The 12,490-nt window shown below is 34.7% G+C and overlaps 1 protein-coding gene across 7 annotated transcripts in view; it reads right to left on the reverse strand.

The window, feature by feature from the left end:
- Positions 1-12,490, reverse strand: part of arhgef15a (Rho guanine nucleotide exchange factor (GEF) 15) — a 43,082-nt gene that overhangs the window by 26,243 nt on the left and 4,349 nt on the right. For all 7 annotated transcript variants that reach the window (XR_007895944.1, XR_007895938.1, XR_007895943.1 and 4 more), the window contains exons 2-7: positions 6,600-7,328; positions 5,263-5,317; positions 4,856-4,920; positions 3,288-3,526; positions 2,406-2,566; positions 394-546 (exon numbers count right to left, since the gene is read on the reverse strand). Coding sequence is in view for 4 of the 7 variants with exons in the window: in XM_051686021.1 (XP_051541981.1) it covers positions 394-546; positions 2,406-2,566; positions 3,288-3,526; positions 4,856-4,920; positions 5,263-5,317; positions 6,600-7,328 (1,402 nt within the window). In the remaining 3 variants the exon portion in view is untranslated. The remainder of the gene's footprint in view (positions 1-393; positions 547-2,405; positions 2,567-3,287; positions 3,527-4,855; positions 4,921-5,262; positions 5,318-6,599; positions 7,329-12,490) is intronic.

The following is a 12,490-nucleotide window of genomic DNA, read 5'->3' on the forward strand; positions in this document are numbered from 1 at the left end:
CTGCAGCACAAACGGTGCACGCTGAACTTTAATACTTAGGGTTAAAGGTTTGTTCAAATCCCAAACCCTAAGTACGAGCAAGAACGATAGTGATACTTCCTTGCAAATGCCATTTATTGCATGTTTCCCATGGACCTGTAATTGTGGGCTGGTAAAATTTAACCAGTGGCGATTGCTTTAAGACTACATGGGAAGGATGGCTTCCCCTTGAATTAGCCACTATAAACCTTCTAAACTGTCACTAAATGTGCTGAGAAGAGGATGTGTGTTTGTGGCTTTCATGGAACTGAACTTTTAAAATGAAGTTGAAAGTGTTACCAGGAAATGAGTCTTGTGTGTTTGTGGTATAGGTTCTCTTGTGCTATAGGTGTGTGAGGAAGTGAAGTGACTCACATTAGTCTGCTGTAGGTCTTCTCTTGGTACTGCTGATTTCGGACATAGTCAGTGAAGACGGAGAAATACTTCTCTGAGTGCTCATAAATGATGTCACACACATCAGATATCACCACACTCTCGTCTACTCGTTTCTGCAGATCACCTATAAATCTGAGAAAGTCAAGCAAGTTGATTTATGCAGGGTTCCCACAGTCATGGAAAACCAGGAAATATCAGGGAATTTGTACAATTGTGCTTTCCAGGCACAGAAAAGCCATGGACATTTCTGTAGTGAATTTACATTTTCTAGTTTTCATCTGCTCTAAAATATTTCATCTAAACTAGTTTGAAAGCCATAGTGATGTCTTATTTGTGAGTAATTAGTGAGTCTTAATTCGTTCTTTTCAACGAATTAGTTGAAACAGTTCACAAATCGGTTTTAAATGGGTCATGACATGAGAGATAAAATTTTTATGGAATTTAATTGGTCAAAAAGGGTGGGAAACCTGTTAATGTCTACTCTTGAAGTGGTAGCGTAGTAGTTAAAGTTCTAGGTTAGTAATCCAAAGTGTTTCTGGTTCAAATCCCCAGAAGAGGCAATACATGGACAGGAGAATTACTGGGATCTCCATGTTACTTCTTTACTCCTGTTTTCTTAAAGGGACAGTTCACCCAAAAAATGAAAATTCTCTCATTTACTCACCCTGATGCCATCATGCCAGATGTGTATGACTTCTTTTTTCCGCTGAACCCAAACAAAGATTTTTAGAAGAATATTTCATCTCCGCAGATCCTCACAATGCAAGTGAATGGGTACCAAAATTTTTAAGCTCAACAATGCACATAAAGGCAGCTTAAAAGTAATCCATAAGACAGTGGTTTAATTCATGTCTTCAGAAGCGATACGATAGATGTGGGTGAGAAACAGATCAATATTTAAGTGCTTTTTTTACTATAAATTCTCCTCCCTGCCCAGTAGGTGGTGATATACACAAAGAATATGAATCGCAAAAAAAAAAAAAGAAAAAAAGAAAATAGAAAAGAAGAAGAAAGTGAATGTAAAAGTTAATGTGGAGATTTATAGTAAAAAAGGAAATAAATATTGAACTGTTTCTCACCCACACTGATCATATTGTTTCTGAAGATATGGATTTAACATTGGAGTCTTATGGATTACTTTTATGCTGCCTTTATGTTCTTTTTGGGTCATTTGTGTTCTGCAGAAGAAAGAAAGTCATACACAACTGGAATGGCATGAGGGTGAGTAAATGATGAGAGCATTTTCATTTTTGGATGATCTATTCCTATCCTTAAAGGCACAATTCACCAACCCCTCTCCCTTCACCTAGTGCTGAATAGAACACAAAAGGTAAATTTAGCTAAATGTCCAGGCTGCCCTTTTCTTACAACAAAAGTAGATGGCGACCTTCAAGCTTCAAAAAGGACAAAAAAAGCACCGTAAAAATAGTCCAAATGACTTGTGTGCTATATTCCAAATCATGCATTGAAAATCTTGCCTTCTACCCTAGCTTTCAAATCTTTCAATGCTTCTTCACATTCAAACCTGACAAGTTCACGTTACGCAGAAGAACCACTGAAGTTCAAGCACAGTTTCTTCTCCTCCTTGTTCTTCTATGGAGTTGAATGTGCTGTGCATCCAGCTGCATGCAAAAAAAACGAAAAACACGTTCTTGCCGGTAAGTGGCAAGACTTACAGTGAATAAAGACTGGTCCTTACACAAAACTACTGCATCATATGGCTTTTCTAAGACCTTATTGACTACTTAAGACTGAAGTGACTACTTTTATGGAACTTTATTGTTCTTTTTGAAGTTTGACAGCCAATGGTCACCATCAGTTTTCTTTGTATGGAAAAGAGTAGCTTGGACATTTTGGACGTTTTTTGATCCACTTCGGAGCAACATGAATGACATGAACGTGAGTAGATGACAGGAATTTTATTTTTGTACAAATTATCCCACTCTTCATCTATCCCCTTCTTCCCTTTGTCTCTCTTCTATCACTCTCACCTCTCGCTGACCTCATAAACCTGCAGGATGTTGGAGAAGAGGGCCTTCTTATCGTGGATGACCAGAGTATCATTGAGTTCCCGTGAACCCAGGAAGTGATCCTTTAGAACTCGCAGGGAGCGCAGATAAGAGGCCTCCGTGGTCAGCACCTCATACATGCTCTAAAAACAAGATGTGTAAGAAATATTACAAGCTGAACATTGTACAAATATGCACAAAAGGGGAAAGAGTTACAAGGTTACCCCCTTAAAATAGTGGTATTATATGCTTTTTGTATGGTAACATGTACAGTGGCCCCAAAATCCATTTGGACACTTTAGGTCACACACTTAAAAGCATCATTTTTATTTTGCATGGATGACATTTTATTACATTAGATAACAAAATAAACCAAGAGGCATCTGGAAACAACCGATACAAGACCTGTTCTTTGAACTAACCATTTTGCAATGACTGGTACCAAGGTGATTTTTAGTGGTCATATGAAATCAAATTCATATAGGTGTCCTATCAGAGTAACCACATGTGTAGTTCATTACATTAACAATAGACATGTTCATTTGACAACTAGAAAGTGTCAATTTTGGAAAGTATATCTATTATTTTATCAATTAAAACCTAACAAACGTCTTTTCTTGTGAAATGATTTGCTTGTTTAATGTGCTTGTACTCTCCTTAAAAAAAAAAAAAAAAACCCCCGCAACAAATGATATTTTGTTATGTGTTCAAATACGGATTGGGGTCATTGTATATCTATAAAGTATAGCCTATATTGTACACTACACTATATAGACTACTAAAATGTATATAAATAGGGATATTGTATATATTTTTACATTTCCCATCCATAATTCTCTTGTTCTCCCTCTCTCTTCTTCTCACCTCTTGTCTATGTCTTTCAGTGCGAGAGAGTTTCTGCAACATTCCACTTTCCTTCACCACCGGTAAGTCCTGCCATAGTGTACTCTCTTGAGGGCCTCTTTTGGATCGGGTGCCCAGTCCTCCAGGACCTTCAAGACCCAAAGTTTCACTAACACTTCTCCTGTTGCAATCAGGACTATCAGTCTGCATCTGGCTTGCTTCTTCAGAGACCTTCTCCTGGTAGATCTGATATAGAGGTTCTGAGGATAACAGAATGTTTGAGCATGTGTGTTGGTTGAACAATGAAACATCCAGATAACATTCATTGCACTTTATGTCCATTCAACCTTAAACTATGCCTAAACCTTTAACTAACAGTTAATTACACCAGAAATATGAGCTTTGGCTTGATGTATATCAAGTTACAACCTGGTATATTTAGATGTAGAGCATAGTTATCTAATGTATCAACCTGTGCATCCATTATGATATTTTGGTTAGATATGAAAATCACTTCTTTAAGAGAAGGATTGTTATTTTTAGACATCTGAAACAAATTAATATTTTTTACCATGTATAGTGTCCCCGAATAGTATTTAAACTCTTAAATCACACTTAAAAATATGTGAATGTCATTGCATTGGATAACAAAATTTAAACACAGTGGCATTTGCAAAAACAAACTATACTAGACCTTTTCTCAGAACTAACTTACCTTTCCCAACCACTTTTGCAATTACTTTTAACCAACTGGTGTAAAAGAGATTTTTAGTGCATGTATGAAGTCAGTTCCCTCAAGTTCACACAGGTGTCCTTGCAGAGTAGCCACAGGTGTAGTTCATCACAACAATGGATATGTTCCACTAACATTTGACAACCAGAAAGTGTCAATATATGTTTCGTCAACATTTTGAAGTGTATATCTATTGATTTATCATTTAAAACCTAACAAACTTCTTTTTGTGAAATGATTCGCTTGAAAAGTATTTTTGTGCTATCTACTGTAAGTACAAGCCAATTGCTTTGAAATGTTGTTATACAATGTTAGGGTGTGTATATGTGTGTGTGTGCAGTGTTGGTGTAATGCATTAAGTAATTAATTACTGTAATTAAATTACTTTTTCATTGAAAAAAGTAAAGTAAGGGATTACTCTTAATTCTTCAGTAATTTAATTACAGTTACTTCTGATGTCATTGTGTTAAATAATGTATAGACTATAGAACAATTCTATATAAAACAATAGTGAATTTAAAATCGGAATTTAACGTCTAATGTTGAAATGTATAATGTAAAATGTTTTCTAATTTAATGCGGCCCCCTTAAATTCTATGGCCAGTTCATGAATGATTTATTTGATTTTATATGATTTATTTGAAAGAATTAAAAGAACAGTTTCATGTCTATCCTTGTATTTTTCATCTGGTCGATTACTTTTCAGACAGAGTAATTAGTACAGTAATCTAATTACACTGTAGAAGATGTAATTAGTAGTTAGTAATTAATTACTTTTTTAGAGTAACTTACCCAACACTGTGTGTGTGTGTGTGTGTGTGTGTGTGTGATGTATGCATTTATTTATTTATCTTACCATAGTCACTGTTTGGTTCCCAGTCACTAGAAATCCTCCGTGGGCTTTCTGTATTGTTACACAGCCTGTAAGAATCCAACAACTACTTAACCTGACCCCACACTACTGATCCATACTAGCATCCACAAATTCTTCATTATTCATTTTTTAAAATGTCCATGCTCATTTTTTAAGTCTGTGTTAACAATTCTGTGAGACCAAACAATAATTCTGATCTTGTAGTTTCATTCTGACCAGCTTTTTAGGAAAGCAATAAGTTAAAAAATGAAAATAGTCTCTTTTTTATATCCTTAAAAATTGGATATGTTAGATTTTTACTTTAGGAAATGGCCCTTTATTTATTGAGGGTAACGCATATTATAAGAATGGTGTAAAAAAATACTAATCGATATTTTTTGTAATCTTACTCTTTTTCATCAATAGTCTCCCAGTCTTCGGAATCACCATTCTTATAGCTTGCATCTAGGAAACAAAGACATTTTTCTAGAAATTTGGATTTGTGTTTGTTTTATTTTAATGAAAGTGTAAAATGAAGCATCTTAAAGGAGTCATGACATGCCTTTTTTATAATTTTAATATGTTCGCTTATAATATTAGTAAAGTTTTTGCACAAAAAACAGTCATGCAGTTATAAAATCATTTATTATGATCATTTTCCACCCTCATTCTGACCCTCTGTCAGAAACACTCGGTTTTGGTGCTGTTTCTCCTTTAAGACTTGATAGTAAACGCCCACTGTTATTATTGGCTCTCTGCTCTTGACTGACCTGCTCTCTCTCTTTGCCATCTCACTGCTCACCGCTGCTGGGCGGGGCTACAGATTAGGTAAACTACATGTTGATGTGTTGTTGTGGAGGTTGTCAAATGCAAATGTCTACAGTGTGACATCACAATATGGAGAAAGTAGAGAACGAGTCGATTTGGCAGCTTGGTTTCAACAAATTTTTTTTGAAAGTGAGGAGAAAGTTTTGAGTTCTGAAACTTACAGTATGTTTTTATAGTGCAATGCTGTATATGCCAAAAGATTAAGGAAATTTTGATTCATCGTGTCATGACCCCTTTAAACCAGCTTTTTAACCGTGATTTTGACAAGTAGGATATGTTTTTGGATCAACATCTGGTTAAGTGTTAGGCTTAGTGCTGGGGTTTAAGGCTTGAACAACACTCTTATCAACCTATAATTTTCATCTGATTTTATAATGTTTAGGGTAATGGTTAAGGGTTTGGACTGCACTACCAGTCAAAAGTTTGGACACACCAACTTATTCTTTTTATTAAAATTTTCCATGTTTTATAATAATAGTAAAGTCATCAAAACTAAACAAAACAAAAATTAAAGTATGGGAATTACATAGTGAAAAAAAAAAAGTTAAACAAATTAAAACACATATCTTATATTTTAGCTTCTTCAAAGTAGCCACCCTTTGCGTAGATTACAGTTACGTATTGAAGGAGCTCCTATGTATGCCGGACAATTGTTGGATGCTTTTCCTTACTATCTGGTCCAAATCATCCATATATACTGTATACAGTAGCCTATACATATATATAGTACTGTATATACTGTATATATATATATATATATATATGATCCAGGACAAACAAAAGATGTTGATCCGAGAACAGGTCCTACTAGGCAAAATCACATGACAGTCAAGCACTTTTTAGCTCTGAAATGGCTTTTTATATGTTGTGCTTGAGTGAAGCACTTGTTATGAGTTGCATTGAATTCCTCTCCCCTCACCTGATAGGTTTGACTTAGATATGGGGCAAGAAAATCTTCTAGCCTCACAGCTGCTGCTGTTTCTGATTGGCAGATGGCCTCCTCGAGGAGAGACCACATAAGCCAGCGCTGCCTGAGTAGACCGTCGCTCTCTCTTCTGCTTGGGCGCAGGCCGTGGTGGAGGTCGAGGGGGCACAGCGGGAGCATTCTCAATTGATGGTAGAAGATCCAAGTATATATGAGCATCGGTTTGTTCAAGCTGTGCATACTGCTGGTTATTTTGAGATGAGTGATATGTCTTTGCTGGTACAGGGGGGGTTGAGGTTTTTTGAAATGACTCATTATCAAACACTAACCCATTGTAAGCTAATTTATGAGGGCTGTGGTGAAGTAAAAAGCTTTGGCAATTTAAACAAGGAGGAAATGCTTGTGCTTCGAGGTGCTGAGATGGATTTCTATGTGGCCTACGTTCTTCATTGCTGGTTGGGTTTAAAATATCATTCTTTCTTGGAAACTCATTTCTTTGACTTCCCCTGTTTCGAAATTCATTATTTGTCTTTTTGCTCACAGTATCCATGCTGTTTTTTTCAGCCTCCTGTAGAGGCACCCAGACCAGTTTCATGCCAGGTCTGTGAAGGTGGCAGATGCAGTGACAGTGTTTCTCCTCTGAAGGGATTGGTGGCGCTGTTGAGTCCTGATGATTTTCCATAGTACCACTCACTGAGATATTCACTTCACTACCATCAGGAGCTGAGAAAAAGAAGGTTTGTGCTTTATTAAGTTTATCAGCAGGCCCACACAGAATCTGCAAAGATTTTTTCCCCCCACATTTTCTGAGTTGATTTTAATGGATTTGAATGGAATGAATTCAAGTATTGTAATAATATGTGATGGAGCTAAGAGTATTACACTCTCTATTGGTTGCTGAAAGCATTATCAGATTTGCCAGTATGTTTAATAAATAAACATGGAGGGGGCGATTTGTTAGAAGCTGACAGCAGCCTGGCCCCCCCATTTGCCCTCCCCACTCACAAACGCCACCCCCCTTGTCAATATATACAAAAATTGCTGTGGACACAGTGAATTAAGATACAGACAAGAAAAAAGGTCTAGCAAAAATACATTATTTATTATGTTTTAAATTTACATGGTGAAAAAGTGCAAAGTGCAAGATAATTAAAAGGAGTACTCCTGTTGGTCTGGCTTTTAATTCACTTGTACTTTGCACTTTTTCACTAACTTCACTTTCACTAATTTACTAACTTAATAAATAGTGTATTTTTGCTAGACCTTTTTTTCTGGTCCGTATCTTAATTCCTCACCTATGGTAGCCCAGAGGTGCAGAACACAACTAAATTTAAAAAGAAAAGAAAAAATGAAGAAAGAAAAGTTCACAACACAAAGAAATTAAGCCACAACAGAAAGAAATTAAGCCACAACACAAATAAATGAAGCCACAACACAACAAAATTAAGTCACAACACAAATAAATTAAGCCACAACACAACACAATTAAGCCACAACACAAATAAATTAAGCCACAACTTAACAAAATTAATCCACAATACAGCAAAATTAAGCCACAACACAAATAAATTAAGCCACAACACAAATAAATGAAGCCACAACACAACAAAATAAAGCCACAACTCAAATTAAGTCACAACTAAATTAAGCCACAACTTAACAAAATTAATCCACAATACAGCAAAATTAAGTCACAACACAAATAAATTAAGCCACAACACAAATAAATGAAGCCACAACACAACAAAATTAAGCCACAACACAAATAAATTAAGCCACAACTTAACAAAATGAATCCACAATACAGCAAAATTAAGCCACAACACAAATAAATTAAGCCACAACACAAATAAATTAAGCCACAACTTAACAAAATGAATCCACAATACAGCTAAATTAAGCCACAACACAAATAAATTAAGCCACAACACAAATAAATTAAGTTACAACTTAACAAAATTAATCCACAATACAGCAAAATTAAGCCACAACACAAATAAATTAAGCCACAACACAAATAAATGAAGCCACAACTTAACAAAATTAATCCACAATACAGCAAAATTAAGCCACAACACAAATAAATTAAGCCACAACACAAATAAATTAAGCCACAACACAACAAAATGAAGTCAAAACACAAATAAATTAAGCCACATCACAGTTGAATTAATCCACATCACAACGAAATTAAGCCATGACACAAATAAATTAATCCACAACACAACTAAATTAAGCCACATCACAAATAAATTAATCCACAATACAGCAAAATTAAGCCACAACACAAATAAATGAAGCCACAACACAACTAAATTAAGCCACATCACAAATAAATTAATACACAATACAGCAAAATTAAGTCACAACACAAATAAATGAAGCCACAACACAACAAAATAAAGCCACAACTCAACAAAATTAAGTCACAACACAAATAAATGAAGCCACAACACAACAAAATAAAGCCACAACTCAACAAAATTAAGCCACAACACAAATAAATTAAGCCACAACACAAATAAATGAAGCCACAACACAACAAAATAAAGCCACAACTCAACAAAATTAAGTCACAACACAAATAAATTAAGCCACAACACAACAAAATTAAGCCACAACACAAATAAATGAAGCCACAACACAAATAAATTAAGCCACAACACAACAAAATTAAGCCACAACTTAACAAAATTAATCCACAATACAGCAAAATTAAGCCACAACACAAATAAATTAAGCCACAACACAACAAAATTAAGTCAAAACACAAATAAATTAAGCCACAACACAAATAAATTAAGCCACATCACAAATAAATTAAGCCACATCACAAATGAATTAATCCACATCACAACGAAATTAAGCCATGACACAAATAAATTAATCCACATCACAAATAAATTAATCCACAACACAAATAAATTAATCCACAACACAATGAAATTAAGCCACATCACAAATAAATTAATCCACATCACAACGAAATTAAGCCAAGACACAAATAAATGAATCCACATCACAACGAAATTAAGCCACATCACAAATAAATTAATCCACATCACAACGAAATTAAGCCAAGACACAAATAAATTAATCCACAACACAAATAAATTAATCCACAACACAATGAAATTAAGCCACATCACAAAGAAATTAATCCACATCACAAATGAATTAATCCACATCACAACGAAATTAAGCCATGACACAAATAAATTAATCCACAACACAAATAAATTAATCCACAACACAATGAAATTAAGCCACATCACAAATAAATTAATCCACATCACAACGAAATTAAGCCAAGACACAAATAAATGAATCCACATCACAACGAAATTAAGCCACATCACAAATAAATTAATCCACATCACAACGAAATTAAGCCACATCACAAATAAATTAATCCACATCACAACGAAATTAAGCCAAGACACAAATAAATTAATCCACATCACAACGAAATTAAGCCATGACACAAATAAATTAATCCACAAAGCAACGAAATTAAGCCATGACACAAATAAATTAATCCACAAAACAAATAAATTAAACCACATCACAAATAATTTAAACCACAACACAAAGAAATGAATCCATAACACAAATAAATTAATCCACAGCACAACGGAAATGCTCCTGGCCACTAGGGGCAACGTCGACCTGGTGAGTAATGTTTAGATTTTTGGCAGTAGTACATGCTTACATGCGGAGGATAGGACACGTGACGTGAGACGTTCCTAATGTGAGTGAAGTAGATTTATGTTTTTATTAAGTTATGATTTTAATTTAACTAAATACATTTTGGCAAAGACATTTGTGCATTGTGAAGCTGAGTATTGTAATGAACTCTCTATGGTATGATGTTGCCTCCAGGCAACATAACAAAATTTGGCTTGCTTTGTCAAAATTAAACATCCGAATCATGAGTTCTTTCTTAATCTTTGTGTTGTGGCTTAATTTCTTTGTGTTGTGGCTTAATTTCTTTGTGATGTGGCTTAATTTCTGCGTGTTGTGGATTCATTTCATTGTGTTGTGGCTTAATTTCTGTGTGTTGTGGATTCATTTCATTGTGTTGTGGCTTAATTTCTGTGTGTTGTGGATTCATTTCATTGTGTTGTGGCTTAATTTCTGCGTGTTGTGGATTCATTTCATTGTGTTGTGGCTTAATTTCTGTGTGTTGTGGCTTAATTTCTTTGTGATGTGGATTAATTTCTGCATGTTGTGGATTCATTTCATTGTGTTGTGGCTTAATTTCTGCGTGTTGTGGATTCATTTCATTGTGTTGTGGCTTAATTTCTGTGTGTTGTGGCTTAATTTCTTTGTGATGTGGATTAATTTCTGCGTGTTGTGGCTTAATTTCTGCGTGTTGTGGATTCATTTCATTGTGTTGTGGCTTAATTTCTGCGTGTTGTGGATTCATTTCATTGTGTTGTGGCTTAATTTCTGCGTGTTGTGGATTCATTTCATTGTGTTGTGGCTTAATTTCTGCGTGTTGTGGCTTAATTTCTTTGTGATGTGGATTAATTTCTGCGTGTTGTGGCTTAATTTCTTTGTGATGTGGATTAATTTCTGCGTGTTGTGGCTTAATTTCTTTGTGTTGTGGCTTAATTTCTGTGTGTTGTGGCTTAATTTCTGTGTGTTGTGGCTTAATTTCTTTGTGATGTGGATTAATTTCTGTGTGTTGTGGCTTAATTTCTTTGTGATGTGGCTTAATTTCTGCGTGTTGTGGCTTAATTTCTTTGTGATGTGGCTTAATTTCTGTGTGTTGTGGCTTAATTTCTTTGTGATGTGGCTTAATTTCTGTGTGTTGTGGCTTAATTTCTTTGTGATGTGGCTTAATTTCTTTGTGGCTTAATTTATTTGTGTTGTGGATTAATTTCTTTGTGATGTGGCTTAATTTCTTTGTGTTGTGGCTTAATATCTTTGTGTTGTGGCTTAATTTCTGTGTGTTGTGGCTTAATTTCTTTGTGATGTGGCTTAATTTCTTTGTGTTGTGGCTTAATATCTTTGTGTTGTGGCTTAATTTCTTTGTGTTGTGGCTTAATATCTTTGTGTTGTGGCTTAATTTCTTTGTGTTGTGGCTTAATATCTTTGTGTTGTGGCTTAATTTCTTTGTGATGTGGCTTAATTTCTTTGTGTTGTGGCTTAATATCTTTGTGTTGTGGTTTAATTTCTGTGTGTTGTGGCTTAATTTCTTTGTGATGTGGCTTAATTTCTTTGTGGCTTAATTTATTTGTGTTGTGGATTAATTTCTTTGTGATGTGGCTTAATTTCTTTGTGTTGTGGCTTAATTTCTATGTGTTGTGGCTTAATTTCTTTGTGTTGTGGATTAATTTCTTTGTGATGTGGCTTAATTTATTTGTGTTGTGGCTTAATTTCTTTGTGTTGTGGATTAATTTCTTTGTGATGTGGCTTAATTTCTTTGTGTTGTGGCTTAATTTATTTGTGTTGTGGATTAATTTCTTTGTGATGTGGCTTAATTTATTTGTGTTGTGGCTTAATTTCTATGTGTTGTGGCTTAATTTCTTTGTGTTGTGGATTAATTTCTTTGTGATGTGGCTTAATTTATTTGTGTTGTGGCTTAATTTCTTTGTGTTGTGGATTAATTTCTTTGTGATGTGGCTTAATTTCTTTGTGTTGTGGATTAATTTCTTTGTGTTGTGGCTTAATATCTTTGTGTTGTGGTTTAATTTCTGTGTGTTGTGGCTTAATTTCTTTGTGATGTGGCTTAATTTCTTTGTGGCTTAATTTATTTGTGTTGTGGATTAATTTCTTTGTGATGTGGCTTAATTTCTTTGTGTTGTGGCTTAATTTCTATGTGTTGTGGCTTAATTTCTTTGTGTTGTGGATTAATTTCTTTGTGATGTGGCTTAATT

Source organism: Myxocyprinus asiaticus, chromosome 4, assembly GCF_019703515.2.
Source record: "Myxocyprinus asiaticus isolate MX2 ecotype Aquarium Trade chromosome 4, UBuf_Myxa_2, whole genome shotgun sequence".
Taxonomy (NCBI): domain Eukaryota; kingdom Metazoa; phylum Chordata; class Actinopteri; order Cypriniformes; family Catostomidae; genus Myxocyprinus; species Myxocyprinus asiaticus.